Source organism: Falco punctatus, assembly GCF_963210335.1.
Source record: "Falco punctatus genome assembly, chromosome: 4".
Taxonomy (NCBI): Eukaryota; Metazoa; Chordata; class Aves; order Falconiformes; family Falconidae; genus Falco; species Falco punctatus.
Window position 1 is genome coordinate 47,279,453 of NC_137583.1, and position 27,411 is coordinate 47,306,863.

Below are 27,411 nucleotides of genomic sequence, written 5' to 3' on the forward strand. Positions count from 1 at the left end.
CCTTCTAGCTGCGCGGGGCCGGGCCGCTCAGCCCCCGCCGCTCCTGGTACCGGCGAAGGAGCCCGGCCCGCGGGCGGGTTAGCGGTCGGCTCTGGCGCACCGGTGCATCCGCTGCCGCCGGCCGCCCCCGGGCAGCTATGGCGGCGCGGCCCCGCTGCGGCCTACCCGGGGCCGGCGGTGCGGCGGGCTCTCGGGGTCCCTGCCCGCTGGCTGTCGAGGGGCCCGGGGCACCCTGTGTCACCCGGGGACCAGGGGTCGCCGCTGTCGGCACCTTCCTCGGCCCCTTAGGCAGCCGGAGCGGAGAAACCGGCCCGGCCTGGGGGGCCCGGCCTCACCGAGGGGTGCCCAGTCCTGGGGTGCCTAGCCCCATGGGGTGCCCAGGGCCGAGGGGTGCCCAGCCCCATGGCATGCCCAGGCCCGTGGCGTACCCAGGGCCGGGGGGTGCCCAGCGCTGAGGGCTGCCCAGGGCCAACGGGTGCCCAGCCCTGTGGGGTGCCCAGCACCGTGGGGTGCCCAGGGCCGAGGGGTGCCCAGCCCCATGGAGTAGCATGGCTCAGCCCCACCTTGCTGAGGGGTGGAGGAGGTTGTGTGTGTCCTGGTGCCACCTTGCAGCCCCCTCACCCTCCTGAGCCCCCCGACCTGGTGCCGTGCTGGGGTCAGGCGGTGGGGACCAGGGGCAGGGGCGAGCTGGGGCTGGGGGCACTGTGTGCGTGTGCCCACCGGGGTGCGTGTGCCAGGGGTGCGTGTGCCAGGGGTGCATACGTGTGGCATGTCTGCACACGCACACCCGGGCAGGCATGTGCTGCAGGCGCATCAGTGCTGTTGTGGGCATGCGAGAGTACTGCGTGGGTGCTGGGGTGAGGGGTCTCTGAGTGTGAGTGTGAGTGAGACTGCACGTGCACGTGCAGGAGGGTGCGTGTCAGTGGAGGGGGGGTGCTCTCTGTGCTGCGTGTGCGTGTGAGGAGGGGGTGGGATGGGCTGTGTGGCACGGCTGGTGACACTGCGTGTGCCCAGAGTGTGGGGAAGGATGGAGCTGGAGTGTGGGGGTGCCCCGAGTGTGGGGAGGGACAGAGCTGGGGCACTGGGGTGCCTGGAGCGTGGGGAGGGATGGAACTGGGGCGTTGGGGTGCCCAGATCATGGGGAAGGATGGAATTGGGGCACTGGGGTGCCTGCAGCGTGGGGAGGGACGGAGCTGGGGCATTGGGGTGCCCGCAGCGTGGGGAGGGACGGAGCTGGGGCATTGGGGTGCCTGGAGCGTGGGGAGGGATGGAGTTAGGGCACTGGGGTGCCTGGATTGTGGGGAGGGACAGAGCTGGGGTATGGGGGTGCCCAGATCATGGGGAGGGACGGAGCTGGGGCACTGGAGTGCCCGCAGCGTGGGGAGGGACGGAGCTGGGGTGCGGGGGCTGCGGCACGCCGCGCTGCGTGCTCGGCCCATGCCAGGCCGTACACAGGGTTTATGGCCGTTCCTCGCGGCTCGCTGGGTTTTGGGAAGAGGCTTTATCAGCTCCGGTCCAGAGAGCAAGGGCTGAGCTGGGCGAAGGCTGGGCCGGGGCTGGGCAGCCTTGGCACGTGCCCCAGCACCCTGCGGGCAGGGCGAAGGCCTCTCCCCACCGGCTGCTCAGCTCCCCCAGCCAGGTCTCGCCCCCTCCTCACTTTTCTCAGCACTCTGCCCACGCCTGGGGCTCAGCCTCTGGGGGCCACCTTCTGTCCTGCAGCAGAGACGCCCCCACCCCACCCCACCCCCATGGGGGCCGGGGGTGCCCCACAGGGCTGCCTGGGGAGGGGATGGGACACGAGGGAGCCTCTGCTCGTGGGGCTGGAGGTGGGGAGCAGGCACTGGGCGGGCGATGCTGTGCGCGGTGTGCTGCTCCGGCTCTGGGAGGGGGATGCATCTGCAGCTTGTTGGGGGCAGCTGAACGCCCCCCAGCCCTGAGAGCTGTGGTCACTGAGGTGCCTGCGGAGCGTGTTGTCACCCGCTGGGTGCTTGTTCGGGTGTTGCACCGTCCCGGCTCAGGGCAGCGCAGGCAGGAGACACGAGGCAGGCAGCTCTGCCCACCGCAGCCACATCTGGGGGTGTCTTCACCGCCCCCCGGGTCGGGGTCCTGCACCACGTCGCTCCAGAGGATGCACAGGGCCGTGTCCAGGGACCCCCTCCCCCGAGGTGGGCAGTCCCCTGGCTGCAGGGTGAGGATGCTGAGGGCCCCTCGCCACACTCGGGCCGCCCCACGGGGCTCCTGCAGCTGGGGGATGCGTGGGCTGGTGGTGCCAATGTCACCCCCAGTGGCACTCGGTCCCCCCCAAGGCCTCCCTGGGCTGGGGCCCCCTGGCGTGTGGGCCCGGTGGGATGCGCAGGAGGGCACGGCGGTGGGATGGGCAGGTGGACATTGCGGTGGGATGCGCAGATGGGCACGGCGGTGGGATGCACAGGTGGACATCGCGGTGGGATGCGCAGGAGGGCACAGCGGTGGGACAGCTTCCTGCATCCCGCTGGCAGCTGGGACACATGCCCCCCCGGCCGTGTGTGGCGGCAGCGGTGCCGCCTGTTCACCCCTTCGCAGCCCCCCCAGCGCCCTGGGCTCGGTGCCACGGGCTCCCACGAGCCACCCTGGGCTGGTATTTGCCCCGACGCCTCCCTACAAACCTGCTGCCGCCGGTCCCGGCCCCGCCTGCTGCCCTTCCTCAGCAGCGGGAGGAGGAGGAGGCAGCTGTGGGCCAGGGACGGTGCCGGGAGCGGGAGTGGGAGTGGGACACGAGCGGGGCCACTGCACGCGCCGGACGGGACAGGACGGGACAGGAGGGCTTGGCTGTGCCCCCCACCAGGTACCATGTGGGGTGGGCAGGAGCTGCCCCGGCACGGGGGCTCTGCTGCCCGCAGGTGGCCCCGGCGGTGGAGCCGTGTCCCCTCTGGAGCCAGCCTGGCCGCGCACCTCGCTCCAAGCACCCGGAGGGACCCGGGGGTCCCCACCCACGTGTCACCCCCCGGTCCCCACTCATGAGCGGGGGGCAGAGCTGGCCCAGCTGCTCTGGGGGACCAGGCGTCTGCCCCGGCACGTGCTGTGCCCCCCGCCAGGGCCGGGTGAAGGCGGGGGGCCGGGGGCCCAGTGGCCCCTGGCACGGGGTTTGTGGCCCGAGTGCCGGTTGCGGTGCGGGCGGGTGCGGCTTTTCCCAGAACCGGCTGCCGGGACAGGGATTGTGCCGCTCCCTCGGGCCGTGGGGCAGCGGGCAGGGACTCACCATTGCCCCGCTGCTGGCACTGCTGCCTGCGGGCTGCCGGGCTCTGCCCGGGGCAGGTGGGGGCTGGCAGAGCCTCTCCCCGCAGAGATGCTGTGACGCTGCGTACCCCACGCGTGCCCTGAGGGCCGATGTGGGGCACTGGGGGGGCTGCAGAGCAGCCGGTTGAGGGGACCCCCGTGCACTGACGGCTACGGGGGGTCGGGAGGAGGGCTGGTGTGACCCGGTGGGCTTTGCTCCCCTGGCTGTCCCCATGCCCACCCCTGGTGGGACCAGCTGGTGGCACCGCCATGGGAGCTGCTGTGCTGCAGGGACAGGCAGCCTGGGGACCGTCTCCCCCGACCTGTCCCCTCTCCCCCAGCTGTGTGGACGGGACCCTCATGGCGGGGAGGAGTGGAAGGCGGGTGCTGGAGGAGAAGCGCTGGCAGAGCCTGGAGGAGGAGGGCAGCGCGGGCACCCAGCTGGAGCACCCCAAGCTCGCCAGGTGGCTGATGCACCTCACTGGGGACACGAGCCTGCACCCCACCCCCACCCCCCCCAGCCCTCATCTCCCACCAGCTGGGCCCGGCTGTGCCCCCCGGGTGCGCTCGCCCTGGGGAGAGGGCACGGCACCCACGTGCACGCACAGCCGGCCTCGCAGGCAGCCCCGCGGCTCACCCCTGCCTGCTGCTTCCCACCAGGTCCAAAACCTGTGACCCCCCCTTCTGCGAGGAGACGGAGCAGGTGGCAGCCGTGGGCAGGCAGGGACACCCGTCCCCGTTGGTGAGTCTCAGGGCACTGGGGGGGGACCCCAGCCCCAGCGCTGTGGTCCCAGTGGGATGCTGAGGGAGGGCCCCTCCTAGTTCTGTGGCAGAGGTGGCCGCAGAGCAGGGGGCCGCGGGACACCGGTGGTGCCAGGGCTCTGCCCCGCGCCCCGTGCCGTGCCAGCCCCATGCCCTGGCCACCCCTGCAGCTGAGCAAGCATGCCGCCGGCTACCACAAAGCCTTTGGGGAGCTCGCCGAGCGGGAGGCACTGCTGGCCTGCTTCTCCTGCGCCTGGCAGAAAGAGGTGCCCTACCACGGCCGCCTCTACATCTCCTCCCACCACATCTGCTTCCACGCCAGCCTCCTGCTCAAGGACATCAAGGTGGGCTGGGGACGGGTGTGGGGCCAGCAGCGCCAGCAGGGGCACAGGCAGCAGCCAGGGGTAGGTGACGCTGCCTGCCCCCCCCCCCCCACCCTGGCACAGGTGGTGGTCCCCGTCGCTTCCGTCTCGACCCTCAAGAAGGCCAACACAGCGCTGCTGGTGCCCAACGCGCTCAGCATCCGCACAGCCAGGGGGGAGAAGGTGAGAGTGGGGACAGGGACGGTGCAGAGGCTCTTTGGGGTGTCCTGGTGGGCTCTGGGCTGGGGCCGAGGGAGCCGCTGTGGCACAAACCCTTTCCCTGCCCCCTGACAGTTCCTCTTCGTGTTGCTGCGCCAGCGGGAAGCCACGTACCAGGTCCTCAAGTCAGTCTGCAAACACCTGCAGGTAGGTGCTGTGCCGGAGCGGGGGCCAAGCACCTGGTGGCTCTGTCATCCCGTCGCAGGGCTGTGGGGGTGGCCCGCACCCCACTGCATCTCTCCTTGTCCAGGACAAGAGCTGGAACTCCCTGAGCAACAAGGAAGTCCTTAGGAAGTCTCGGGTAAGGCCAGGAAGTGGTGGGCAGGGGGGTTTCAGCGGAGGGAGGTGCAGCCCCAGCCCACCGGGCTGTGATGGGGGTGGTTGCAGTCCTGCCATCTGGGAAGGCTTTAAGGGGAGACACGGAGTTGAAAAGCCGCAGCCCAGGGCAGCCCAGACCCCAGGACCCTCAGGTTTCCTCCTTGGGACTGGCATGAGTCCCATCGGGTCCCACCCGTGTCCCCATGGCTGTGGGGTGAGTGCTCTGGGGATGTATACCCACCACCAGGTCTTGTCCTCTGTCAGACCTCAAGCCAGTCGGACCTGGAGCAGAGCACCCCGGAGCCCGACAGCCTCCAGGATCTACCAGGTGAGTGGCCACCCCACAGCCCATGCCCCCCCGGGTGCTCACAGCCCTGCTCGTGCAAGCACACGTGTCCTCACCCGCGTTTCTGCCCTGCTGACGGCTCTTGGCTCCGCTCACCCTCCCCGGACAGACATGGTCCAGGAGGGACCGTGCATTCCTTGGCCGCCTAAACAGCATCTCCCACAGTGCTGGGGAGCGCGGGATCAGCTCCTCGTGGCCCAGTGTGCCCCACTGGGTCCCCAAGACCCCCCAGTCCACTCCCTGGTCCTGGGGTACTTAGCAGTTGTCTCCTGGTTGCACACAGATGGACTGATCCCGATGCCAAGGCAAGCGAAGGAGGAGGATGAGGAGGATGAAGAGGCGGCAGCGCTGGCTCTGAACAGCAGTGAGTGGGTGCCCTTGGCAAAGCCACGCAGCCTCTGGGGCGGGGGCGGGGGCCGCTGCTCAGGCACGACGCCAGGGCTGACCCTGGCACTGGGCAGAGCTGACCGGGGATGGGGGGGGGGGGCTCTCGGCAGCCCCGGCACTGACACTGCCCCATCCCGGCAGGGGGATCCCACACTGCGCTATGGGCCTGGATCACGGCGCAGCTGAGCTCCCGCAACACCATCATCCTCATCTACCTGCTGCTGTGAGTCCCCGGGACCTGCTCACGACCCTCGGGGCTTCGAGACACCCCCAGGTCCCTGTCCCCGCTGCACCCTGGCACAGGCAGGCTCCCCAGTGCGGCACTGGCAGCCTGGGGGTCCCCCACTTCCCCTTGGGCACCTGCGCTGGCCCAGCCGCTGTGTCCCCAAGGCGAGCGCGTGGCAGCCTGGCCACGGTGTTGCTCCTGCCCTGTCCCCCTGCCCGGTGGTGACCCCTGTGCCTGGTGCTGGCCTGTTTCCCAGTATGGTGGCCCTGCTGTTGTCCTCGGGGTACCTCGGTCTGCGCATCGTGGAGCTGGAGCAGCAGCTGGAGTCCATGGGGGCTTGGCCAGACCCCAAGCATTTGCAGCAGTGAGTGGTGGAGCCGGGGATGCTCCGTCCTCAGCACAGCAGGGACCCTCTGCACCCTGACCTCTCCCCAGGACAGCATCTTGTACGAAGATGAGGACACCAAGGACCCAGCCATCGCCAGGGCCTCGGCCCCAGCTGGGGGGCGCAGGCTCGGGAGCTGCTTCCTCCACCTCTTGGGGGGCAGCCGGGGTCTCCACCTCGCTCCCCCGTGTCTCCCCACCCTGAGCAGCAGCAGCAGGAGGAGGAACCCAGGCAGCTCCCCGGGGGCAAAGAGAAGCGCACAGGGGCTGGCTGGGGTCCAGCACCCATCACCCCTGTCCCCAGCCCTCCCACCGAGGGGATGTGACAAGCAGCGGTGGGCCCAGTGCTGGGCAAGGCAGGGACAAAGGGACAGACTACCAATAAAGGTGTGAACCCCCCTCTCTGGGGGTGCTCTGGGGTAGGGGGGGCCCACGTTGCCCCCTCCCCAAGGACAAGTGGCTGCCTTATTTCTTGGGACAAGTGGAGGGAGGCCGCGAGCTCCCCAGCCCCAGGGCAAGACTCGCGGGGGGAGCTGGAGTGGTTGGCGTGGAGCAGCATCCCACCAGGCCAGAAGGCCCAGGATGAGCACCAAGCAGCCCCCCACTCTGCACCCCCTTGCCACACTCCCCAGGAGCACCCCAGCAGGGCTGGGGGACCGGTGGCCAATGCCCTGGGTGGCAGGGGGCAGCAGTGGGAGGGTGCGGGGACAGACCCTGTGCTGCCCCCCAGCACGCAGGGCTCTGGCTGCAGGTGACAAGCAGGAATAGAGGGGAAGGGGGTAAGAGGGGGCGCAGCTGGGGGGGCCCAGGGCCCCCTACCCAGCCAGGGCCCCCAGCTCTTGCCCTACTTTTTCTCTGGGATGGGTCTTTCCTGCCAGAGGCAGGGTCCCCAGTGGGCACAGGGTCCCCAGTGGGCACAGGGTCCCCAGTGGGCACAGGGTCCCCGTTACAGGGCAGGGATGATGGGGTCCCACCCAGTCACCTCCCACGGGCGCTGGGGGAGAGGGGGGGTGGTGTGTGACAAGCAGAGCTGGGGAGCAGCACGGCAGGACCTGCACCCCCCAGCAGGGTCCTCCCAGCCCAAAGCCCTCAAGCTCAGCCCTGGCCTGTTCTGGTTGAGGGGCTGGAGAGACCACAGCCATGACTCAGGGCTCCAGCTCCTGGGGAAGGGGCAGGGGGTTTCCCCACCCCCCACCCCCCTTCAGCAAAGGTCCCATCTGCACAGGGGCGGCAGGACCCCTGTCCTGAGCCAGGGGCTGTGCTCCCCCCATTCCACGTTCCATGCCCAGCCCCCTCCATGGCATGGAAGCGGCACCGGGGGGGGCCATGGGGACCGTGCCAGGGCAGGGGCACCTTTGCTCCCTCCCTGCCCGAGAGGGGAACGGGGCAGGGCAGGCTGGCACCGTGCCTCCCAGCTCCTCCAGCGGCTGGGCAGTAAATGTGAACGGGGAGGTGGGAGCAATAAAGAGCAGATAAGACCTGTGCCGAGAGAGCCGATACCTCCAGAGCCGGGACAACTGCTGCAGAGACCCCCAGGGCCTTTGAACCAGGGCGGGGGGCAGCTCTGGAGTGCCTGGGGACACGCTGCGCCCCTCACCTCACTGTGGAAAAGAAAAGAAAAGCGGAGCACCCAAGACGTAAGTTCACAACTTGTTTAATGCCAGTTAGATTGCTTTACATGGAAAAGTTACAACGCTCTCTGTATTATTATTTTTTTTTTTCCCACCATAGGATGCCTTATATATAACAATGCCACAAGGTCGCAGACTTTATCACACAAACTCTGGGAGGACCCTTTGCTCAGTCACGTCAGTGCTTACAGGTCACACACGGAAAACACGAGCTGACATTCGCTTCGCTCTCCTCTGAACACACGGCAGCACACTCCCGCGCCGCGTCACGCGCTCGCCTGCGTGGGCAGCCACACGCACACACCCACCGCCACGCTCCTGCGGCGCAGGACCTGCGGGGATCACTTCTGGGAACGCCGCTGATTTCTTGGATGAGCGGGATGAGGGGGCGGAGGGGGGGCGGGGGTGGGGAAGGAGCTCGTGCCATGCTTTAACAGCCAAGTCCACCTCAACAGCTTGTTCTCGCCACGCTCGACAGCCAACGCGCTCGGCCACAGACCAGCCATGGCTTGGAAGTCACCAGCCCTCCCTGCCAAGCACGGTGAGAGATGTCGCCGCGAGCCAACCTGCTCCCACTGCAGCTCCTAAGTGAGGTGAGGGAGAGATGTGGTTGGTGAAAGTGCCTGGTGAGCAGGGACAGAGCAACGGGCGGCTGTGTCCCCCCCCGCAGCACCCCAGGGTGCCAGGAGAGCGCGGAGCACCAAGCTGTGGATGCACGTGTGCCCCGGTGGCACTGCCACCCCCACGGCAGCTCCTGGGTCCTCTAGGACGAGGACCTGTGCTGCAGGGTGAGAGACAGCCCACACCTCCCTCAGCCAGCCCCGCAGGAGCCCCAGTGGCACCACGCTCGCCCAGTGCCACCCCAGAATGGGAACAAACCCACCCCATGGCTGGGACCTCCTGTGTCTCCTCACCAAAACCACCTATTTCTTCCTGGAGGGGAAAGCAGCGTCTCCTGGGGTCTGCATGTCAAGACTGAGGCAGGAGACAACCCACCACCGACAAGAAAATCCACCAGCCACCTCCACCCCTGGCGTAAGCACCTCCCGTGCCCGCGCTCTGCTGCCCGACGGGACACACATCCCACGGGACACACCGACCGTGTCTTGCCCCTCACTTCAAACCCCCTCACCAACTTTATGATCCGACTTAAGCTTTACAACTCCTCAGTGCTTTGCAGTGCTCCTTCCACCCGAAGTTTAACAGTGCCAGCAAACGTAAGAAGCGACAAGAGAGGGACGGGGGGTACACCAGGTGATTTTTAAATCAAGCCCCACGCTCTTGCAGCAAGAACTACAACGAAGTAGTCGTGTTGAAACTGCGTTTCACAAGTTACATTGAAATTACATTTTGGAAGCAAGTGAGTCTAAGACAACCATGGAGCTGCCAGTTTGGGCTTTGAAGCCTCGCTGCTGCCAGCCTGGGGGACACACACGCCCCCGGCACATGAGCTCGAGCCCCTCACGAGTGCCTCCAAGTACGTGCGACACGCAGAGGTAGCACAGAGAGCCTGATCCAGGCACTGGTGTAGTGGCACACACAGTCAAGGCTGCAGTGAACAGAACAGCACCTCACCGCCCTTCTCCGTACCAGCCTTCCCGCGCCTCCGACGCTCACCCTAAGGGTACCAGTGGCACCGGGGAGAGACAATCATACACTCTGGTTTCAGGGAAAGGGTGGCTGCAGGGAGGGAAAAAGGAAAAAAAAAAAAAAAAAGGAAAAAAAAAAAAAGAGATATAAAAGTATTGCCTATGCAATCTACATAGAGAACAGGTCAAGGTCTATATACACAGCCAGGAAAATCCAAATGAGAACAGGGAACAGCATTCACATCCCAGTGTGCGAGAGAGGGCATGAGGCAGGCAGGAGCCAGGTGCACAGCAGGGAGAGCATTGGCACATGTACAAATAAGACAGGAACAGGCTGCTGCAAGCGTAACAACTTCTCTTTAAATTAAAAGCACCACACACACACACCACTGCTTTGCGTCGCATCCCACGGCACTCATCACGCAGGCTCCAAACACACAAGCAGGCACTCTCTTCCCATACAACTTAAAAATAAAAAACAACAAAAAACCCCCCCACAACCCAACAACGGGTCCCTGGCTTTGACTTGGAGATAAAAAAAAAGCAATCCTTCTTTGCTTTAGAAAAAGAACCCCCCTTCTCACCCAGACGTGGCATTTCCACCCCCCTTCCAGCCAGAAGAGGCCATGCTCTCTCCAACAAACAGATCCACAGGAGTTGTTTTGTTTCTCAAACACATCTCAGCTGCTTTTGTCCTCAGGAAGACTCCAGAGCAACCAGCCTGCCACAAACAGCACACTGTGGGAAGCTCCACATGCATGGTGGTTGTTCGTTGTTTTGGGTGTTTTGGGGTTTTTTTTGTTGTTGTTGTTTGTTTTCTTTCTTTGTTTGTTGTTTTTTTTTTTTTTTTTTTTTTTTAAAGCCATTGTTTCTCCTCTCTGTTAACTAAAAGGATCAGCCCAGAACATGCATTAGCAATTTAAAACTTTCTGAATGTGCTCCCTCTGAGGTGGAGCCTCTTCAATACTCCTCCAAAATTTAGAGCCCCAAAATGTATTTGTTTGAAGGCAGCTGTCGAGCATGCCAAAAATCAAGCTGTTTTATGGGAATGATTGTATCCAGTACTACAGTACCTATTTGAGGGGGGGTGGTGGGGGCAAAAAATGGAAGGAAAATCATCAGTTCTCCAGTTTCTTCATGTAATGGGGATGCCAGGCTATAAACAATGCCCTTAGATAAGCAGAGAGGCTAATGCCCAGCCTGGAGTCTAGTCCCCTTGCACCAGTTGTATTGAACCAGGCTGGCTGGCTCCTACCTCCAGAGACCTCCATCTGAGGACAGAAGGACCCAGAGCAGCACATTAAACCCACTCCCACAGAGGCATGGATACTCCCATCTCTCCCCAGTGGGGACAACACAGCAGCTGGGATGGCCTTGGTACAGTCTCAATGGTCCATGTCACACACATTTTTGTTTTTTTTTTTTTTTCTCCAGTATACAACATGAGGGTTGGGGGACGCTAGTTTCACATTTCCTCTGGTAGCCGTTTCCCTTTACAAAGGACGGATCTGTAAACCTTTGGCAGTTCCCTCCCCTCCCCAACCCCCATCCCAAACACTGCCCAGCGTGGTTCACAAGCGCGTTATTTAATTAGCATCTATTGGGTCCATCCTCCAGTCCCACTGGCACTCCCCTCCCCTTCTGGCTGATCGTTTGGGGTTCCATGCACACCAAAGGTAGTGGTTTTATCCTGGTCTGTCAGGCTGTAGTCTCCTGGGTCGCAGTATATGGGGTTTATCGTATCCTGGTGAAGAGGTTCAGAACGGATACAGACTCCTGACAAAGCAGAAAAGATAAAGCAGATGCTAAGTTTTCCACAGCTGTGCGGCAGTGTCACCCCATGTGCTTTTGGTTTTAGTTTTATTAAAAAAGAAAGCACAACTGCTAATCTGGTGAGGCACCTCTAGCTCATCAGGTGAGCTCACCATTCAAAGTCCAATGCCATAGATATTCCCATGAGCTTCTTCCAACTGATAACAAGGAGCATGGCAGGCAAGGCGTGCCATTCCCACAGCTCTGCAGGGAACTGCACCCTGGAGCTGTCAGAAACCAGGGGGGCAGCCAGCAGTGAGTGACACCAGCTCCCCACAGCTCATGCTTTCAAATCTGTCTGCCATTCCCCACTGCCTCTGCCAGGCACCCAGAAGAGCTCTTGGGGCACAACCCACTTTCAGCGATAGCAAGTTGTCACTGGCAGCATCCACGACCCCATTTCCATCCAAAACACCATTTTACGTGGTTTTGTACAGAGCCAGGGGATAATCTGAGGATTGGGTCAAGTTCATAGCAGCATGCTGGCAGGGAAGATGGTGGGCTCAGGGTGACCTCCCTGACACGCTGCTATCTTCAGCAGCCAGGAGAAGGATGGTTTTTCACACTGCCCTGGGCACACAGGAGCAACCTTTTATCTGACAACTATGAATCCCTTTATACCTCAAAGTTCACTGCATCTAGCCCTCGATCTGCAGGGTATGGTGAAAAGACCAGAGGCAAGGCAGGAGAACAGAGCAAATTCGGATGGCATTCACCCCCAACGGCTGAGCCTCCTGCAGGACACAGCTGCAGCCATCCACACGACGCGTCCTTACCTTTGTCGAGCGAGTTTTACTGAAGACGTTCCAGAAGCGCAAGGTTTCATCTCCAGCTCCTGTAACTATGGCCTCCCCATCAGGGGACATTGCCTAAGGCCGAGAGAGAGCAACCTTTAGCATCTGCTACATTTTTGAGGTTGAAAACAAATCTTCGTTGGAATGCATGAAAGATTTAACTCTCCTTCCTACTTGGCTGACAGTGAGAAACCAAACAACTACCTCTGCCTTCATGTGCCTTATTCAGTCTCAGCAGGTGCCAATTCAACCACTAGTATCTTACTTATGCAGCTATGGAATACATGGGTGGAATTATCGCAAAAAGGATCCTTGTGTTAAGAAATCCAAGCCATTTGTAATTGAGTCTCTTCCTCCCCAGATCATAAATATGTGTTAAGGCAGGAAGCGCGATATGGCTGGCATTTGCCAGCTCTGTTAGTCACTTACATTGGAATCTACCTCACAAAACAATATCAGCGTATTTATCATCTGTCATGAATCCACTGAAAGCCCTACATAACAGTAACAAAGCAGGTACGAGATCAACATGGATTAACTGCACCAAGCATTTAATGACAAATGAGGAGATCTGAAAGCATCAACTTCCTCCCCTGCTGGTAGTTACCAGTGAAAAAGCGTACAAGTCTTAAGGGAACAAGAAGAGATGCTTGTGTTTCCTCTGAAGAGTTCTGGCAGGCTTTGCTATTCATTAATAAAACCTTGCATTTCCATAGCAGCAAATCTAAGTATCCCTTGCAGGCAAGGAAACCAGAGCGGTTTTCTTTGCTTGTAAGGCAGTGTTCACGTCTTCGCCTAGACTACAGGCAGCTTACAGTGCCACTAGCAGTGGGGCTTTGGGTCTCATCTCAGCACACACGCACAGCCACAGAAGTTTCCAGAGACATGGTCATCACTTACCAGATATAAGACTCTGTACGAGTGCCCCGTTAGCTTTGCTACTTGAGTTAATGAGGGGTATTTCCAGACGAGGATCTGGTTCTGCGAGTATCCATGGGTACTCACCTGAAAGGGAAGAGGGAAATATGCATCACGCTTCCTAACACAAGACAGAGCAGCAGCAGGACTGCACAGTGAGGAACTTACTAGCTCGTTGGCGTGTTTTGACCAGGCCAGGTTGCACACTTGCGACCCAGTGTCGATGCACTGCAAAGGCTGCCCGGTGAGCGTGTTCCAGAAGCGTATACAGCGGTCGGCTGTCCCACCGCCAGAGGCAAGGAGTCCATGCTGGTGCGGAGACCAGGCGATAGCTTTTACTGCTGCAAGATGCTCTGTGTATTGTTGGACAGGACTCAGGCTGGAGTGATTCCAAACAAGGAGCTGGCAGAGAGGAGAGACGTGATCGAACTTGCGCTGCAGTCATGTGCCCACAACACCCACAAACCACAATGTTGCACTGGGACTGATGAGGGCAGTTGAGCAACAAGATGATTTCCCACAGCTCTGCCCAAGCACATGCATCTCCACTCTGCGCTCGCAGCCCTGAAGCCAGTCCCACCCTGCCACCAGTCTCAACTGCGGAGCCATTCTACCCCTGGGCCACAAGGAAGCTAACAGTCCTCAGGGTAAGCTTCTGAAGCCAAAGGCAGCGTCACCAAATGTGAACTCAAACCCTTCGTTTTCTCTTTATGGCTGCATTATTCCAGAACACGTTTAGAAATATGCTCAAGTTCATTAAAAGTTATTCTGAGCAGGAGGAACACGGTACAACCATGCTGTCACACAGACACTGGGCAAATTCACTACCTAGCAACCCACTCCGAAGGGCTCAGAACAGTGCTTCTCCAGAACAGATGCTTCTTCCATATGGTGCTCAGTGAATTACAAGCCTGCGTTATAGGTATTAGAACTTACATGGCTCTAAACTCCGTTTCCTTCTGCATGCATAAACATTATTGCAACAAACCTGACTATATGCTACCTAAACAAAAGCCAGGAAGCACAGCTTTGTTGAACTCAACCCCCTGAGTCAAGCTATAGATTTAATTAGCCAAATACAGAGGCAAAATTAAATTCGCCTTTTTAATTTTATTAGAGAGAGGAGACCAAGTAGAAGCTTAGTGTGATTTATGTTTGGACACAGTCCAACAACTGAAACAAAAGCCCCTTTTCAGAGGGGCCAAATATCCTTAAAGAAAGGGGGTTCTGACATTTCTTGGTGAAGATCTCAAGACACCCAGCCTCACATGACTCCCTGGAAGTACTATACCTTATTATCATTTCCTCCAGAGGCCAGGAGCTGGTGGTCTGTAGACCATTTGAGCCCACAGACCTCCTGCCTGTGGCCCTGGAGCCGCCGCTCAGACTGCAGGGGTGGGGTGCGGATGTCCCTCTGAAGGATCATCCTGTCTCGACTCCCAGAGGACAGCTGGTCCGCGTTCCATGCCAAGGCACCTGTAATGCGGGCAGAAGAGTATGCTGTGGGAGTCCTGCAGAAACAGGTAGGCAGAACACAGCCACCACAGTTGCCAAGGCTTTAAAAAAATAAAATAAAAAAAAAATCAGTGCTTACAGACCTCCCTTACATCCAGTGTGAAGTCCTAGAATAGCCTACAAAGATTAACCTGCACAAACCTACTGAATCCCATTTCACAGTGCAGTAAAGCACAGAAATAGAATTTGGAAGGTGCCTTGACTTCCCAAATCTCACACTCCAGCATTCAGATTCACAACGCCTCTGAGCAAATAAAAATAGTCCCCGCAGAATAAGGGAACTGGAAATCTCAGTGTAAAGCAGCCTGCCTGCAGGGCTGATGCCGGAAGCCAGTGGCAGCAAAAAAGGATGTTGTAACCAAACCTAAAATGCCTCAGACGTGGAGGAAACACCTGCTCCAACACTCAAACACCACCACACCCAAGATCAGAACATCACAATTACTAGAGGATAATATTCTGAAGACTGCCCGAGACGTAGCAGGGGATAGATAACAGAACTCAGAAAGTACCAGCATCGCTATTTCAAGCTGATCCCTTGCTTGCAAGGAAGAAGTTAAATTAGGTAGAAACAAAACATGAAACCTCTGCCTCCCATCTCCTTACCCACTCTGGCTGTGTGTCCCTCTAGCATGGAGAGCTTTTTTCCTGCTGCTGCATCCCAGATCTGTACAAAACCCTTGTGAGTGCCCACGGCTACCAAGTTCCCCTAGACAAACAGAAACCCACGATCAGTAAAGCCAGTATGTACAGACAAACGTCAAACAAAAGCTAGAAGCTGAGGAAAAGACTTGAGATAAATCCCACAAGATGGAAAACATGCAGAGTTGTTCCATCTTACATCTTTTCCCTAACTGAGAGGGCCAAGCAGTCTGGCTGGAATGCATTTATTGTAACATTTTATTGTCAAGAGCTGGAGGAGTGAACTGGCTCTTTCTCTCTCCCACATCTCTTAGCAAATACCTCAAGAACCTCACGATACGAGAAGTTGCTCTCTATCCCCTCTCATTTAACAGAAAAAAAAATACTGCAGAGAGAAAAACACATTTGATTTGTGATGCATACGGGAAGTTTGGGGAAATACATCTAAAACCTGCAAGTAAGAGCTATATGGCTACAATGATAGCATCTAAATTACAAGCGCTTCAGCTGTCATTGCTGACAACGTGATACAGACCCGTTCTGACCAGCCCACAGATGTTACTGAATCTCCTTCCACAGAGAGGTCACACAGTCGGGTCACCTTGAAAACACAACAGAAGAGAATGAGAAACACTTGTTAATTGTCATACTACACTATTAGCTGTCTCACAAACTAGTACCTAGTTTGGGACAGAGCATTAGAAGTGCTGAGCCCCTCACACAGCACATTCCAGAGCTCTGAAAGATTGGAAAAGACCTACAGCAACAGGTACTTCACTCTCCAGGCACTGATGATCGTTTACCTGGCTAGTACAAGCACTCCACAGATAAACACAAGTCCCGAGGCCAACGCTGAGGACGTTAAGAGAGGACCAGTCCACCAGGTTCAGGTAGAAGTCGTCCTGCAGCTCTGGGGCATCTAGCACTTTGAAAGGAATCTTGGAGATTTTCCGGGTTGGTTTTCGAGGTGATCTTAGCAGCTTCTGACTGTTGACAGAAAAGGATACAAAACTATAGGATCTTACACATCAGAGCAGTAGGCGCTCTTTAAAGCATACCGCATTTCTATAGAAACACGCAAAGAGGCTGCAAAATTCTTTCCAGCAGGTAAGACTGGAAGCAATTAGGTTGTTCTTCTGTAAAGGAGCTAAGGAGTAAAAATGTAAACTGACTGCTGAAAGTTGGCCTACTGAAGCATCTAGGCAGGTTGGGCACCCACAGAAATTCTTAGAACTTGACTGTCCCTACTTATTGTCTCCCCAGATTTCCAAAAGCAATTCACACAGTGATTCTGGGTGCCTTAAGCCTTAGAGAACCTCACCGATTCCTCTGTCCCAACCCTTCCCTTCTTGCAGTCTGTGGGGAATCAGTGTTACCTTTTGTTGCTGACAGGAGACAGGGAATATGGTGAGACCTCATTGCCATCATCTGGACTAGAGCGTTTTGTGCTGAGTGAATACTGCATAAAGAAAACACAACCTAGTAAGAACCCCAGCAAAAAAAAACTAGAGGATCACTTGCAACACACTGGTGCCCGATGCCTAGCCATCTCCTACACCCACAGCCAGATTTCCCAGACTTTTCAGTTCCTTCCTTTCCCAGGTGTTCCAGAACCAAACAAAACCCTCCCCCGTCTCCACTCAAGGCCAAAAAACTTCATTTGGTCATGTACCACACCGTCCAAAAAGAGCTGGGTCCAGCTCAGCTTCCCTGCCAGTACAAAAAGAGGAAGCATGTAGCTTGCTGCAGATACTTAAGTTTTCTTTCCAGGCCACCAAACTTTGTTATCAACAGCTTATCTTGGTCAAGCCGCAACGCTAACTTGCTTGCACTAGCAGCTTGGCAGAACTGTGTGCTTTGTTCCTGTGACGCACGTGGGCAACCTTCATTGGTTTTAATGCAAAGTAACCAACTTACAGTGAAGAGGGACTTCTTCTCCGGGGTGGACGGCTGCAGCCTCCGGTCTTCCGTCTGTGGGTCTTGTACTTTCTCAATCCCTGCTCCTAAGAGTTCGTTCTTCAGCAAAGCAGAGTACGCAAGGCCATCTGTGAACCCAAACGAGCACTTAAGTAGAGAACTCTGAAGCAGCAAACGGCTCTGCAGGGAGTGGCAGGATCACATCTGTCTGACTTGTACAGTCACAGGGCCTCTTAACAAGCCTGGGGCCCCAGTTTGGCATCAGGATTAGCAGCAAGCTTCCCCTCCTTCCACTCCACCAGGAAAGTGCTTCCAAGGCATATGAAATCAAGGGATACAAACAGCCTCTTGCTTCCCAGACATTTGTCAGAAACCTACTGAAGTGACCTGGTATTCACTCTCATGATGGGGGCACTTCCTAAAACACCTGCTTGAGTTTTTGCATAAGCACGGAAATGCCAGAGTTCCCTTGATTTCCAAACTTGCCAACAGTTTGAGATGAAACCTACAGATGCGGCACAAGCAGTAGAAAGGCGGTCTCACCTTTGCCATTGTCTGATGTAGCATCCTTTGCTTTTCTGTTTTGACTTGGTGATTTTTCATTTTCCTGAAAGGAAGAAAAACGTTATCACCATACATAAACCTCATGATATACGATAAAATAATAAACAAGTCTCCTAGACCACAGTGACAGCCTATTTAAAGACATGCACTCGAAGGAACTCTTTTGGGGCAGCAGCAGACCACGGTGCAGAAGATAAGCAGAGGAATTATGCCAGCCAAACCAAAATGCACCACAATTTCCTCCGTTGCAAGATTGAGCTGCTTGAAAAGGGAGAAAAACTTACATTTATTCTGTGGAAGTTGATGCTCCAGTTGGCCCCGGCTCTTGAGGGAATGAATCTGTCTCCATGCTTACTAGGAGAAGACATGGGAGAATTGGAAGGCGTCAGGGTTCTTCTCATCTCTGCTACCTGCATTAAAGAAAAAAAAAACACAAGAACAAGTGCTGATCACAGCAGCGGTCTGAAAAACATCAGTGAGGTCTTGTAAAAGCTGAATATGCCCAAGTAGAAGAGCCAAGCATTAGTTTATCCCCTTCACAGAACCTAGTAAGCACGTCAGAGTCCAAGTGTCATGGGAACTTCTGTCAAAAGAAGCAATTAAACAGCCTCTTTCTCACAGCTCCTTCTCAAGCCGACACTGTCAAGGTAAACATGTGGAAGGCTGGAGTGGGGCAGGCTACTTGCAGGGTGAGCAGCAGATTCCTTAGCTGCAGTCACATTTTTTTTTTTCCCCTAGAGTAATTTATGATGGAAAGGACGCCAGCTGAGAATATGGCTAATTTCAAAGTTACACTGACGGTCACAGCCTCATCCAGTTGAGTTTTCAGCATCTCCAAGGACAATGACCCCATAAGCTCCCTGTTGCAGTTTTTGGACGCCCTCACTGTGAACATTTTTTCCTAATAGCTAACTGGAATTCACCCTGTTGCAGCTTGCATCCATTGCCTCTAATCCTTCCACTGTGTACGTCTGAAGAGAGTCTGACTCCATTTTCTCCATAGCCACCTGCCAGGTAGTTGAAAGCAACTACTTCATCCCTCCTGAGCCTCATCGTCTCCAGTCTGAGCAACGTGGATCTCAGCACCTTCCTGCTCCAGCCCCCCAGCCATCTTGGTGGCCTCTGCTGGACCTCCTCTATCTCGTCAAGCCCCACAGCTGGTTGGTTTGTTTGTTTGTTAGCCCCCAACTTTTTACATTCCACATGTACTTACTGACATTATTTAGTAAAAAGGCATTACTGAGCTACACAAAAATATCTTAATGACTTTTTGCAACCCGAACTGAGTTTATAATATTCAAAGGCTTTGTTGAAGTCAAGCGATTTGGTTATTCCTAGAACAGCTCAGGAACTCACACCTGCTCGCAGCAAAGACTAAGATTTGCTTCAAAGAGGTCCGGTATCTTTCAAAAGCTTGTGAAAACAGTCACAGGCAAAGCAAACAACTTAACAGTCAGGCTAAGACCATTTAGCATAGCCCATTTGTACTTACGCAAGGCATTGTGTTTTCATTCTGTATGTTGATTTGGCGTAGGAGACGTCTCTCATAATCCTGGTCCATGGTGGAAAGCAGAGGGGCTGGGGAGTTCAGCAGGCTCAGGGATTTATATTCATGAAGTCCAATCAGTAATCAGTCTGCTGCAACAGCCAGGGGAAGAAAAACACCAAAATATGACACCCCTTCATACAGAAGCAGCTCTTTAGTATCTCCTGAGACTGTTCTTTGAACTTGAGACTACTTTTCCTATCCAAAGCATCTGTATCAAACTTGTGGGATACAGCACAGGGCTGCTAATGAAAGCGTTTTTCTGTATCACCGCCCTCCGTTGCAGATTCACACGAGCAGGCAACCAGCATTTTGTGTTTGACAGGACCTCAGCAGGCAACCCCAGTAACTGGAGCAGAGACGGCGATACGCGAAACCCGCCTGTTCGCACGAACAGCAGCAGCACAGTTTAGTAAACCTTCAGTACTCGGGCAGGGTAAAACCAGCCCCCGAACCCCCTAGCCCACCACAGCCAGATCCATGCTTCAGGCCAGAGGCACGGCAACAGCACACACCACCGAGCTGAAGCTAGCCGGGATACTTTGAGCCACGTTCGAAGTATTTCAGACTTTTAGTGCCACACGCTGCAGGAACACAGGTAGCTACGGACTAGGTAGCCCCCTGGGTGAACATTCAATGCCTGATGCCCATAAAGTCCCAAAATATATGTCCAAATATTCCTCTTGGCTTGCATAAAGCTAGCTTGCTTATGGCTAAATAGTCTGTAAGCATCTTTCAAGCATAAAGACAGGGCTGCTTCATAGCCTAGACTTGGCTGGCTAAATTACGACATGCATCAATTAAAAAAAAATCAAAATAAATTAGCTAACACTTCTGTGAGGATATGCAGTCACAGCCCTCGTCTGAACTCTGAAGGGCACAGATCAGCATTGCTGCGCCCAGCCTCCCCAGCTCACACACACCTCATGCTTTGTCCACAGCTCGTGTTGACGCAAAAATGCCAACGCCAGAAGAGACACGTCAAGTTGCTCTTTCAACCCAAGATAAACATCTCCAAAGGGAAACACGGAATCTCGCACACATACCACACACAAAATCCTCACTATACAGGCATCTGGGAGCTGTGCAGAACATAGCGACATTTTCTTTTGCTGTTATTGTATAAACATTTACACTATCTGGCCGGAGTCCCGGCTACACAAATGGAGCTGCCTGGAGATATAAACTTGTGGCAAAATCTGGGAGGCAATTGCACCCAGACAGGGCTGGGAGAAACTCTCCAGGGACAAGCGACACTGCCACGCTCAGGACCTGCCACGAACTGCCTTCGGCTTCCTGCGCCAGCAGCTTGGGTTTGCTGTGAAAAGGTTTTCCCTGCAGGAACAGAAAAGCTACCATTAAAATTTGGAGGCAAGTTACCAAGCTAAGAGGGCTACAGCAGCACCTGTAATCCAGAGAGATGCAATTAAGCGTTCAAATATTCTATGAAATCACCTTGAAAGTGAGAGAAACTCCGGGCTAGATAGCTGTTAGCTAACAGAGCTACCTTCCTTTTACCTAAGCCGTTTGTCAGTACTGAAACTTGGATTTCTTACAAATGTGAAATGCAGAGGCCTTTTTCTCCTTGCCGTTAAGCATGCCAACACTTTTACGGGAGCATCTCGGAAACAGATAGCGCCAAGCTTTTCCCAGCACACCTGCTTACCTCTGCTACCTCCTCCCCAAGCTTTTTTCTTTTTTAAATTTAGTATGTTTTCCCATATGTTCTTTCAGAGGCAAAACTGGAGAAAGCTACCAAATTTAACAGTAATCAGCTTCCACCAAACGGATAGTCAGAGATGGCGTTACTGTGAGTAAAAAAATCAGAAAGGCCTGTGATGTTATTAACGAAGGTTAAAAAAAAACAACACAGCACATCCCATGTCAAACACTCTCCCTCGTTTTGTAGTTTACTTACCACTATCCTTACCTACCCACAATCTACCAAAACTACCTTAGAGGTTAACACAACCTCTCAAACCAAGCATTTCAACAAAATGCGCTCCCCCACCCCATCTTTTTTTTTTTTTTTTTGTTTAACACCACAAATAAGAGAGAGCAGCTTGCAGAGCCCACACGAGAAGCGTGATCAGCTGGGGAACACCGCTCATGTGAGGCACGCTCCCAAAACGGCTCAGCGCAGTCCTCGTGTGAGAACTAGATCCACACAGCAATGTGACGTTTTTAATTCTGGATAAGAAACACATTCACTTTTAGAGTTTTTCCACTTGAGTTCCCATCTGTACAGATTCCAACTGCACCTTCTAATCAGAAATAAAGCCGAGTGAACGACAGAAGAGACTGCATAGGCAGAACATGGCAATAAATATTCAGCACCTGAATAATAATGTTTTTACTCAAAATTAAATACAGGCCCAGAGAGAAGGCAGCATCTCTAGTTTGGGCAGGCTCTGGCTAACTCTAAATTTGTGGAAAGTGGGTGGGTTTCCCATTTCCCCTGAATTTAGTTAAAGGCTTTGCCATAAGGACTGGGAGTGTGTGGACTGCAAGTTCTCTTTTAGTTGAAGAAATGAAAGATGGAGGAGCTACATGTGTTACATACTCTTTTTGGATACTACATTGTTACTAATTATGTGCTTTAAGCTTGGAGAAGGTGGGTTTTGGTGCAGGGTTGTTGTTCGTTTTTTTTTAATTCCAAGAACAGAATTTGTATTCTGACTGAAGTTTATTTTCTTCACGCACCTTATGTCCTATCTTCAAATTGGCTGGATTTTCTCACAGTTCACATTACTCTCAGAACAATACTTCTAGGCAACGTTACGGCGCTGAACAAGCGCGTTTTGTTCTTTTTATTGACCCAACCTTAATGTATCCTAATACTTAAAATGTTTTTCGTTTTTTTTTCTTGGTATGGATCTGTTTTTAAGAAGCCAGCAGGCAGAATGCCAGGGTTGGCAGGGAAATGAACGCAGTTATTTTGCAAAATTGTTGAAATTGTTTCTCTGTTGTTTGCGAGGCAGCCTGTACCTATTTGGATTCTTCAGCAAGTGTTGAAGTTGGGGTAAGAAGCACAGGCTGTGTTGTCTCTGTTTGGTTCCAGATGTGGCCTACCTCAGCAAAGCAAGAGCTGGACAATCCCTGACACTTTTTTGTCTAGAAATTATTTGTGCCCTTCTTAAAAATGGAAGATAACTGGGTGGGTAAGTGTTAAACACAAGGAGCACTGATGAAAGTGAGGGACTCTGAGAATACCAAAGGCAGGAGAACTTTTAAATGTAAAAACTGAATATGCTTCCCAATTTGAACAAGGCCAAAGGTGGCCGAGACGTATTTGAATTATCAAGACAACTAATGTTCTGTTGATGCTCTATTTTGAAGCATCTGAAGGCTGAAAAAGGTTGTTTGGGGCCCCAAAATTTAGAGTTAGCAAGAGCCTACCCAAACCCAGAGATGCTACTTTCTCTCTGGGCCTGTATTTAATGGCACATGTTTTGAGGTAAAAATATCATTATTCAGGTGCTGAATATTTACAACCTCTCAGAAAGAAATTCATAATTTACCAAGGGGAAAAGAATGGCGTAAATGCTTTCTTAGTCCTCTAAGTCACGAGCAGCAGGATCTGAAATCAAACCCTAGAACGCCCCTATTCCAAACCCACCAACTTTCAGATGACCAGCAGTAGGTGCAAACCAAATTAAAGTTTGATTTGAGAGGCAACGTGGCTCGAAGGGCACGACATTGCCTTCGTCTCCTGTCTGCACTCAGCCTCCCAGTCCGTATATATACTGCAGCAGTATAGAAGCTTGAGATGCTGCAATTCCATACAAAGTTTAGGAGATGAATGGTATGCACTGCTACCCGTCTGTGCCTCCTGTCACCCCCACTGTCAGAAAGTATCACCACCTCCTCAGAGGCGAGGGCCCAACCTGCAATTCAGATTGGAGGTGACAGATTTTTACCTTTCTGCAGCTCACTGCAGCTCCACCTGCACGCACAGACAAGCTAGAAGACTTCCCACAGCCCTCCAGGTCAACTTCTGAAGCTAATTTCAGGCTTTACGTCTACCTTCCCAAAGCAATCTACAGTCCTACAAGATGACAGAGGAACTCTGACCAGCAAACCACAGGGCAACGATGCTAATTTAGGACACTCAGGTGACAAAGTGCTGCAGGAAGCCTGCATGAGCCAAGGATTAAGTATTCATGACAAAGAGCTCTGTACATGGCATGGACCTTCACAGGCCAGTGGAAACCCAGCGTTGCAACACCTTCAGGAAACAGCAAAATCTCTGCCTTTGGAAGAGCCTTTACTGAAGATAAACATACTCCCCCCTCCAATAATAAATCTTCTGAGTACACCGTTACAAACCCAAAAACTTTTCACCAGGATTTTCATACACAAAACAGACACTCTTAGATGCAAGCCCTCATCTGAGGGGAATGCTCCAGGAAGTCTACCAAGAACATCGCTAGTGCTGCCTCTTTTACGTGGATGATGCTCAGATATTACCAGCGCTTTCAGCATCGATATTTTTCCTAAATCCTCCTTCTCTCGACAACTGGAAGGGAAAAAAAACCCAAAAGAAGTCGACAGAGTCCAGCCTGCTGTGCCATACTCAAAAGACACGTATTTTTTCAACTGCTCAACTCAAGACAGTCCGCAGCCCCCTCCACTGCTGTACCCATGCAGCAGTCAGGCTGAGGGGTTTCCAAGCTTGCTTCAGCCAGCTTTTAATCAGTTAAGAGAACTGTAGGTTTGTTACTTTACCTTCATAGATGACATTTTCATTCAATACACATCTCACTGCAGCGTACCGTAGTCTGTTAGGAGCACAGGGTTTATCTAAGCAGACATGACAATCATGTACTTAGCAGGGGATTTCTCAGAAAATAATCACCATTAAAACCCTTTTTCTTGCCTGCAGGTAGTGATTATTTCATCTTTTCACCATGCTGCTCCATAAATATGAGGGCCACGCCTGCTCCCAGGGAATTCAAAATAAAGTAGAAAGTCTTCAGCAGTGCAGGAAGCCATAGGCTGGGAAACACACAACGTTAAAACGTAACGCATGCTCAATGAGGGGTCACCTCAGTGTCACCTCTTGCCCGTGGCTCAAAAGGCAATCTCTGCATCTAATTAACAGAAAGTCTCATAAGAGGTTCATCTACTATGAAAGAAAAACAAGAGGCAGCAGAAGAAACACTCTCCAGTTTTAGAGATGTAACAATTAGCAAAGGCACCTGGGTTAAACAGCATTTGAACACCTCTTCCTTTCTGGCTGTTACAAAGGCTCGATTAAAGCTCTGAAGAAGTTAGAGATCAGGTTCAGCTCTGGCAGATCACGCTTGAGAAATACCAAGTGCTGAACAAGTTCTGCTACTTCCATTTGCTCCGCTACTCCTGCAGATATAATGAAACGGGTTCCTGCTGGCTGCGCCTCTGCACTGGGGCAGAGCGTAACACTACCCCTTGCTGCAGGTGCTAGAGGATAATACCTACGCCAGGGAAGGAGTTGGGTACGATTTCCTCAAGTTGCTACGTGACAAAGAGGGGGATAAGCATTAACCTTGCCACGTCCTGCTTCAAGATTTCACTTCAGCCCATAATGTAACCTGTGCCAAACCAATACACCTAGATCCCGCTGCCCCTCCTGACTCACAAGGCGCAGGGAACAATCAAAAAAACCCAAACCAAAGACAAAACCAAAAACCAGCCTGCCTTCTCCACGCTCCCTCACTGCCAAATCTCCCCTCGGATGAGAGGGCTGAGCTACTGGTAGCTGCTGGCCTCTGAAGCAAGACAGCAAGTTGCAGCAACAGCACTTCTGTTTCCATTGTCACCTGACGGCAGTTTTTCCCCACATAAGCACATGCTTTGGACAAGTTACTGGACAGACATGTGAAACGGAGGTTCTGCTTTCAGCTGCTCATCAACCGGCATAGGATGGCACTCATTTTGCTGACCACCTAGAAGATATCTACTCATTTGTTTATCCTGCATACATAAAGTGTTAGTAAGAAGGAAGTGGGGATGGATGGAGTGAAGTACTTTGACCTTAGGGATACAGGCAAGGGCAGAGTTTTTCCACGCTGGGCATTCTAGACTCAAAGGGTACATACTTAGGAGCAGAGGGAAGCACAAGAAGAAAGGCTACCGTATACCTTTCGTAACATTTTACAGAACCTTAAGGGCTTGTTTGTTTTAGTAGTTTGTATGCTGTGTCTGAGCATGGCAATTTTTCATAAAGCTACTACCTTTAATAAAATTCAGTTTCCCTTCAATAAAATACAAACAAAAAAATAATCACAGGATAAGGCTGTCTGTTGCATTAAAGGGGAATGGAGTAATTGAGCAGGTAGTTTAATTTTATAATATTAGATCTGTAATTCCCCCCTCCAAGCAATTTCACAACAGCTGTCCAATTATCTTACATCTCAAAACGGAGTACAAACAGCTAGGAGCACCAGCTATAGATAAAAGGTTTACTTTATCTGAAGCCTTATCAGAAGTCAGTGCACTGAAAGCCAAGATTAAAAATTCACCAGCAGCCTCGTCCACGGTGCTTTACTGAAAAGGCCAAGTGATTTAAAAGTCTGCTTCATCATAACATTTAAGCTACTGAAGATGTAAGGGTGCCCCCAGTCATCCCACAAAAGGAAGTCACAGGATTTAGAAAACACAGCAGCTTCAGGCAACAGCCCCAGAAAATTCCACTTCTGTATTAATAATAAAATAAAAATCAGTCTTTAATATGAAATGTTGTTGTCAGCTTGGGTGTTGCTCCGTGAAGAACCTTTGGCACAAAATACTAGGCTAGCATCGTGAAACACACTAACTCAGGAAGAATCAGCACTTCATGAGAAAAGGAGCACAACGCCTTCAAGAGAGCTGGAAATCAAGGCAAAAAACCTCTCAGTCATCCACACAATAAAGCCTACCACTGCTTCAACAGAGGACTCCAACACGACCCAACAGACCTCACTGTACTCTGACTCCTCCAGCAGAACGCCTCCCCTCTCACCACGCGTGGAGGATGCTCAGCTCAGGCTTTTAAGACCTCAAGCCCATCACTTGCTGAATGTGCGCACTACTTCCATTTGCCAAATGTCAACAACGCACTAAAAAAAAAACAACTGTAAGGAAAGACACGGCGATACTGAGCTGCCTCACACTCCCCAAAGCCATCGGCACACCACTGATCTGCGCTGCCCGTAAAAAAAGAAACTTTTTTCATCAAAGTTTCCCTCGCCACTTGGTAGTTCTCTTCAGCACCAGAGCCCACGGCACAGAAATCGCAGCCATTGCTCACGTTATCAATTTGAGCAAGGAATCAACTGGGGAAGGCCCAGCCACCGGCTCTCACAGCCCCTTCCCAGGTGGATCAGGGCACAGCGACCACGCAAAGGGGCTGCGGCCAGAGCCCCCCGCCGCTTGGGGGGGGCAGGGGCTGCGCGACCCCCGCGGGGCTCCAGCCGCACGGTGTCCGTTAGAGCAGCGGGCCGGTGCGGGAGGGCACCAATGCACGGCGGCTCCGGGGGCCCCGAGCCCGCTGGGCCCACGGGAAGGGGAGGCCCAGCAGAAGCGCGATGGCCCCCAGCCGTCCGGTACAGGCCGGGTCCCGCCTGTCACCTCTGACAAAGCACCGTAAAACAAACCGGGAAGGGCCCCCCCGAGGGCACCGCTCGCCGGCCGCCACGCAGGCCAGCAGGCCACTGCCCCTCGGGGCCCGGCAGGCCCCAGGCACCCCCAGCCGGGCACCGAGCCGCGCCGGGCAGCGGCTGCCCTGACCCCGCCGCCGGGCCGGGGACGCCCCGCCCGGCCCCTCCACAGGGCCGGCCCCATTGCCTGGCCCGGCTGCCGGTGCCGCACGGGCCCGCACCCCGGTGAGAAGAGGCAAGGGGCGGCCGCAGCCCGCGCCGCGCCACCGAACCGGGCCCTCAGCCCCACCGCCCGCCCTACCTGCCCGGCCGGCGCGGCCCCGGCCCGGCCCCGCTCCGCCTCCTCCTGTCAGTCTCTGCCGGCCTCAGCGCTCCCCAATATGGCGGCCACCCCCGCGGCCGCTGCGCCCGCCCGCTGGCCCCGCCCCCCCGAGCGGCACGACGGGAGCGCACCCCGCCCTCACCTTCAAATCAATACAGGAAGCGGCGCCATGGCAACGGCCACGCCCCCTCCGCGGCGCCACGCCCAGCGGTGCCTGACGCCACCTCCCAGCACGTGACGTCATGGCGGTGAAGGGCGCCTCCCCGCTGCTAAGGCCGCAGGC

The 27,411-nt window shown here is 54.6% G+C and overlaps 2 protein-coding genes across 8 annotated transcripts; one reads left to right on the forward strand and one right to left on the reverse strand.

The window, feature by feature from the left end:
• Window positions 1–61: 61 nt before the first annotated feature.
• LOC308062909 (GRAM domain-containing protein 2A-like) lies at window positions 62–9,632 on the forward strand. Of its 4 annotated transcripts, XM_080385162.1 has the most exons (11): window positions 62–2,824; window positions 3,597–3,719; window positions 3,916–3,997; window positions 4,188–4,361; window positions 4,464–4,562; window positions 4,674–4,745; window positions 4,849–4,899; window positions 5,181–5,244; window positions 5,546–5,626; window positions 5,791–5,872; window positions 6,132–9,632. In XM_080385162.1, exons 1-11 carry the CDS (start codon window positions 2,349–2,351, stop codon window positions 6,241–6,243), a joined length of 1,416 nt encoding a protein of 471 aa, XP_080241288.1. In that variant the 5' UTR covers window positions 62–2,348; the 3' UTR covers window positions 6,244–9,632. The 4 variants fall into 4 exon arrangements, 2 of the variants coding, with proteins under 2 accessions (XP_080241288.1, XP_080241287.1); XM_080385161.1 differs by having other exon boundaries at window positions 5,546–5,872; XR_013927741.1 differs by lacking the exon at window positions 6,132–9,632 and having other exon boundaries at window positions 4,849–5,244; window positions 5,791–5,849.
• On the reverse strand, window positions 7,898–27,404 carry FZR1 (fizzy and cell division cycle 20 related 1). Of its 4 annotated transcripts, none has more exons than XM_080385159.1 (14): window positions 27,271–27,404; window positions 19,134–19,279; window positions 17,926–18,051; window positions 17,621–17,684; window positions 17,078–17,205; window positions 16,537–16,619; window positions 15,964–16,147; window positions 15,696–15,761; window positions 15,125–15,227; window positions 14,295–14,479; window positions 13,172–13,405; window positions 12,986–13,090; window positions 12,068–12,160; window positions 7,898–11,255 (listed from the first exon to the last, which is right to left on the reverse strand). In XM_080385159.1, the coding sequence occupies exons 2-14, from the start codon at window positions 19,200–19,202 to the stop codon at window positions 11,214–11,216; spliced, it is 1,482 nt and encodes a 493-aa protein (XP_080241285.1). In that variant the 5' UTR covers window positions 19,203–19,279; window positions 27,271–27,404; the 3' UTR covers window positions 7,898–11,213. The 4 variants fall into 4 exon arrangements, with proteins under 4 accessions (XP_080241285.1, XP_080241286.1, XP_080241283.1 ...); XM_080385160.1 differs by having other exon boundaries at window positions 19,134–19,276; window positions 27,271–27,394; XM_080385157.1 differs by lacking the exon at window positions 27,271–27,404 and adding an exon at window positions 27,108–27,254.
• Window positions 27,405–27,411: the final 7 nt, after the last annotated feature.

Coding starts and splice junctions, on each gene's coding strand:
- FZR1 (XM_080385159.1), bottom strand. CDS start 19,202: ATGGACCAGGATTATGAGAGACGTCTCCTACGCCAAATCAACATACAG. Junction 18,052..19,133: donor ATGAAAACACAATGCCTTGC/GTAAGTACAAAT, acceptor TCTTTAATGCAG/GTAGCAGAGATGAGAAGAAC. Junction 15,228..15,695: donor CTGTGGGCTGGTCAGAACGG/GTCTGTATCACG, acceptor CTGTTTGTCTAG/GGGAACTTGGTAGCCGTGGG.
- LOC308062909 (XM_080385161.1), top strand. CDS start 2,349: ATGCGCAGGAGGGCACGGCGGTGGGATGGGCAGGTGGACATTGCGGTG. Junction 3,720..3,915: donor GAGCACCCCAAGCTCGCCAG/GTGGCTGATGCA, acceptor GCTTCCCACCAG/GTCCAAAACCTGTGACCCCC. Junction 5,245..5,545: donor CAGCCTCCAGGATCTACCAG/GTGAGTGGCCAC, acceptor GGTTGCACACAG/ATGGACTGATCCCGATGCCA.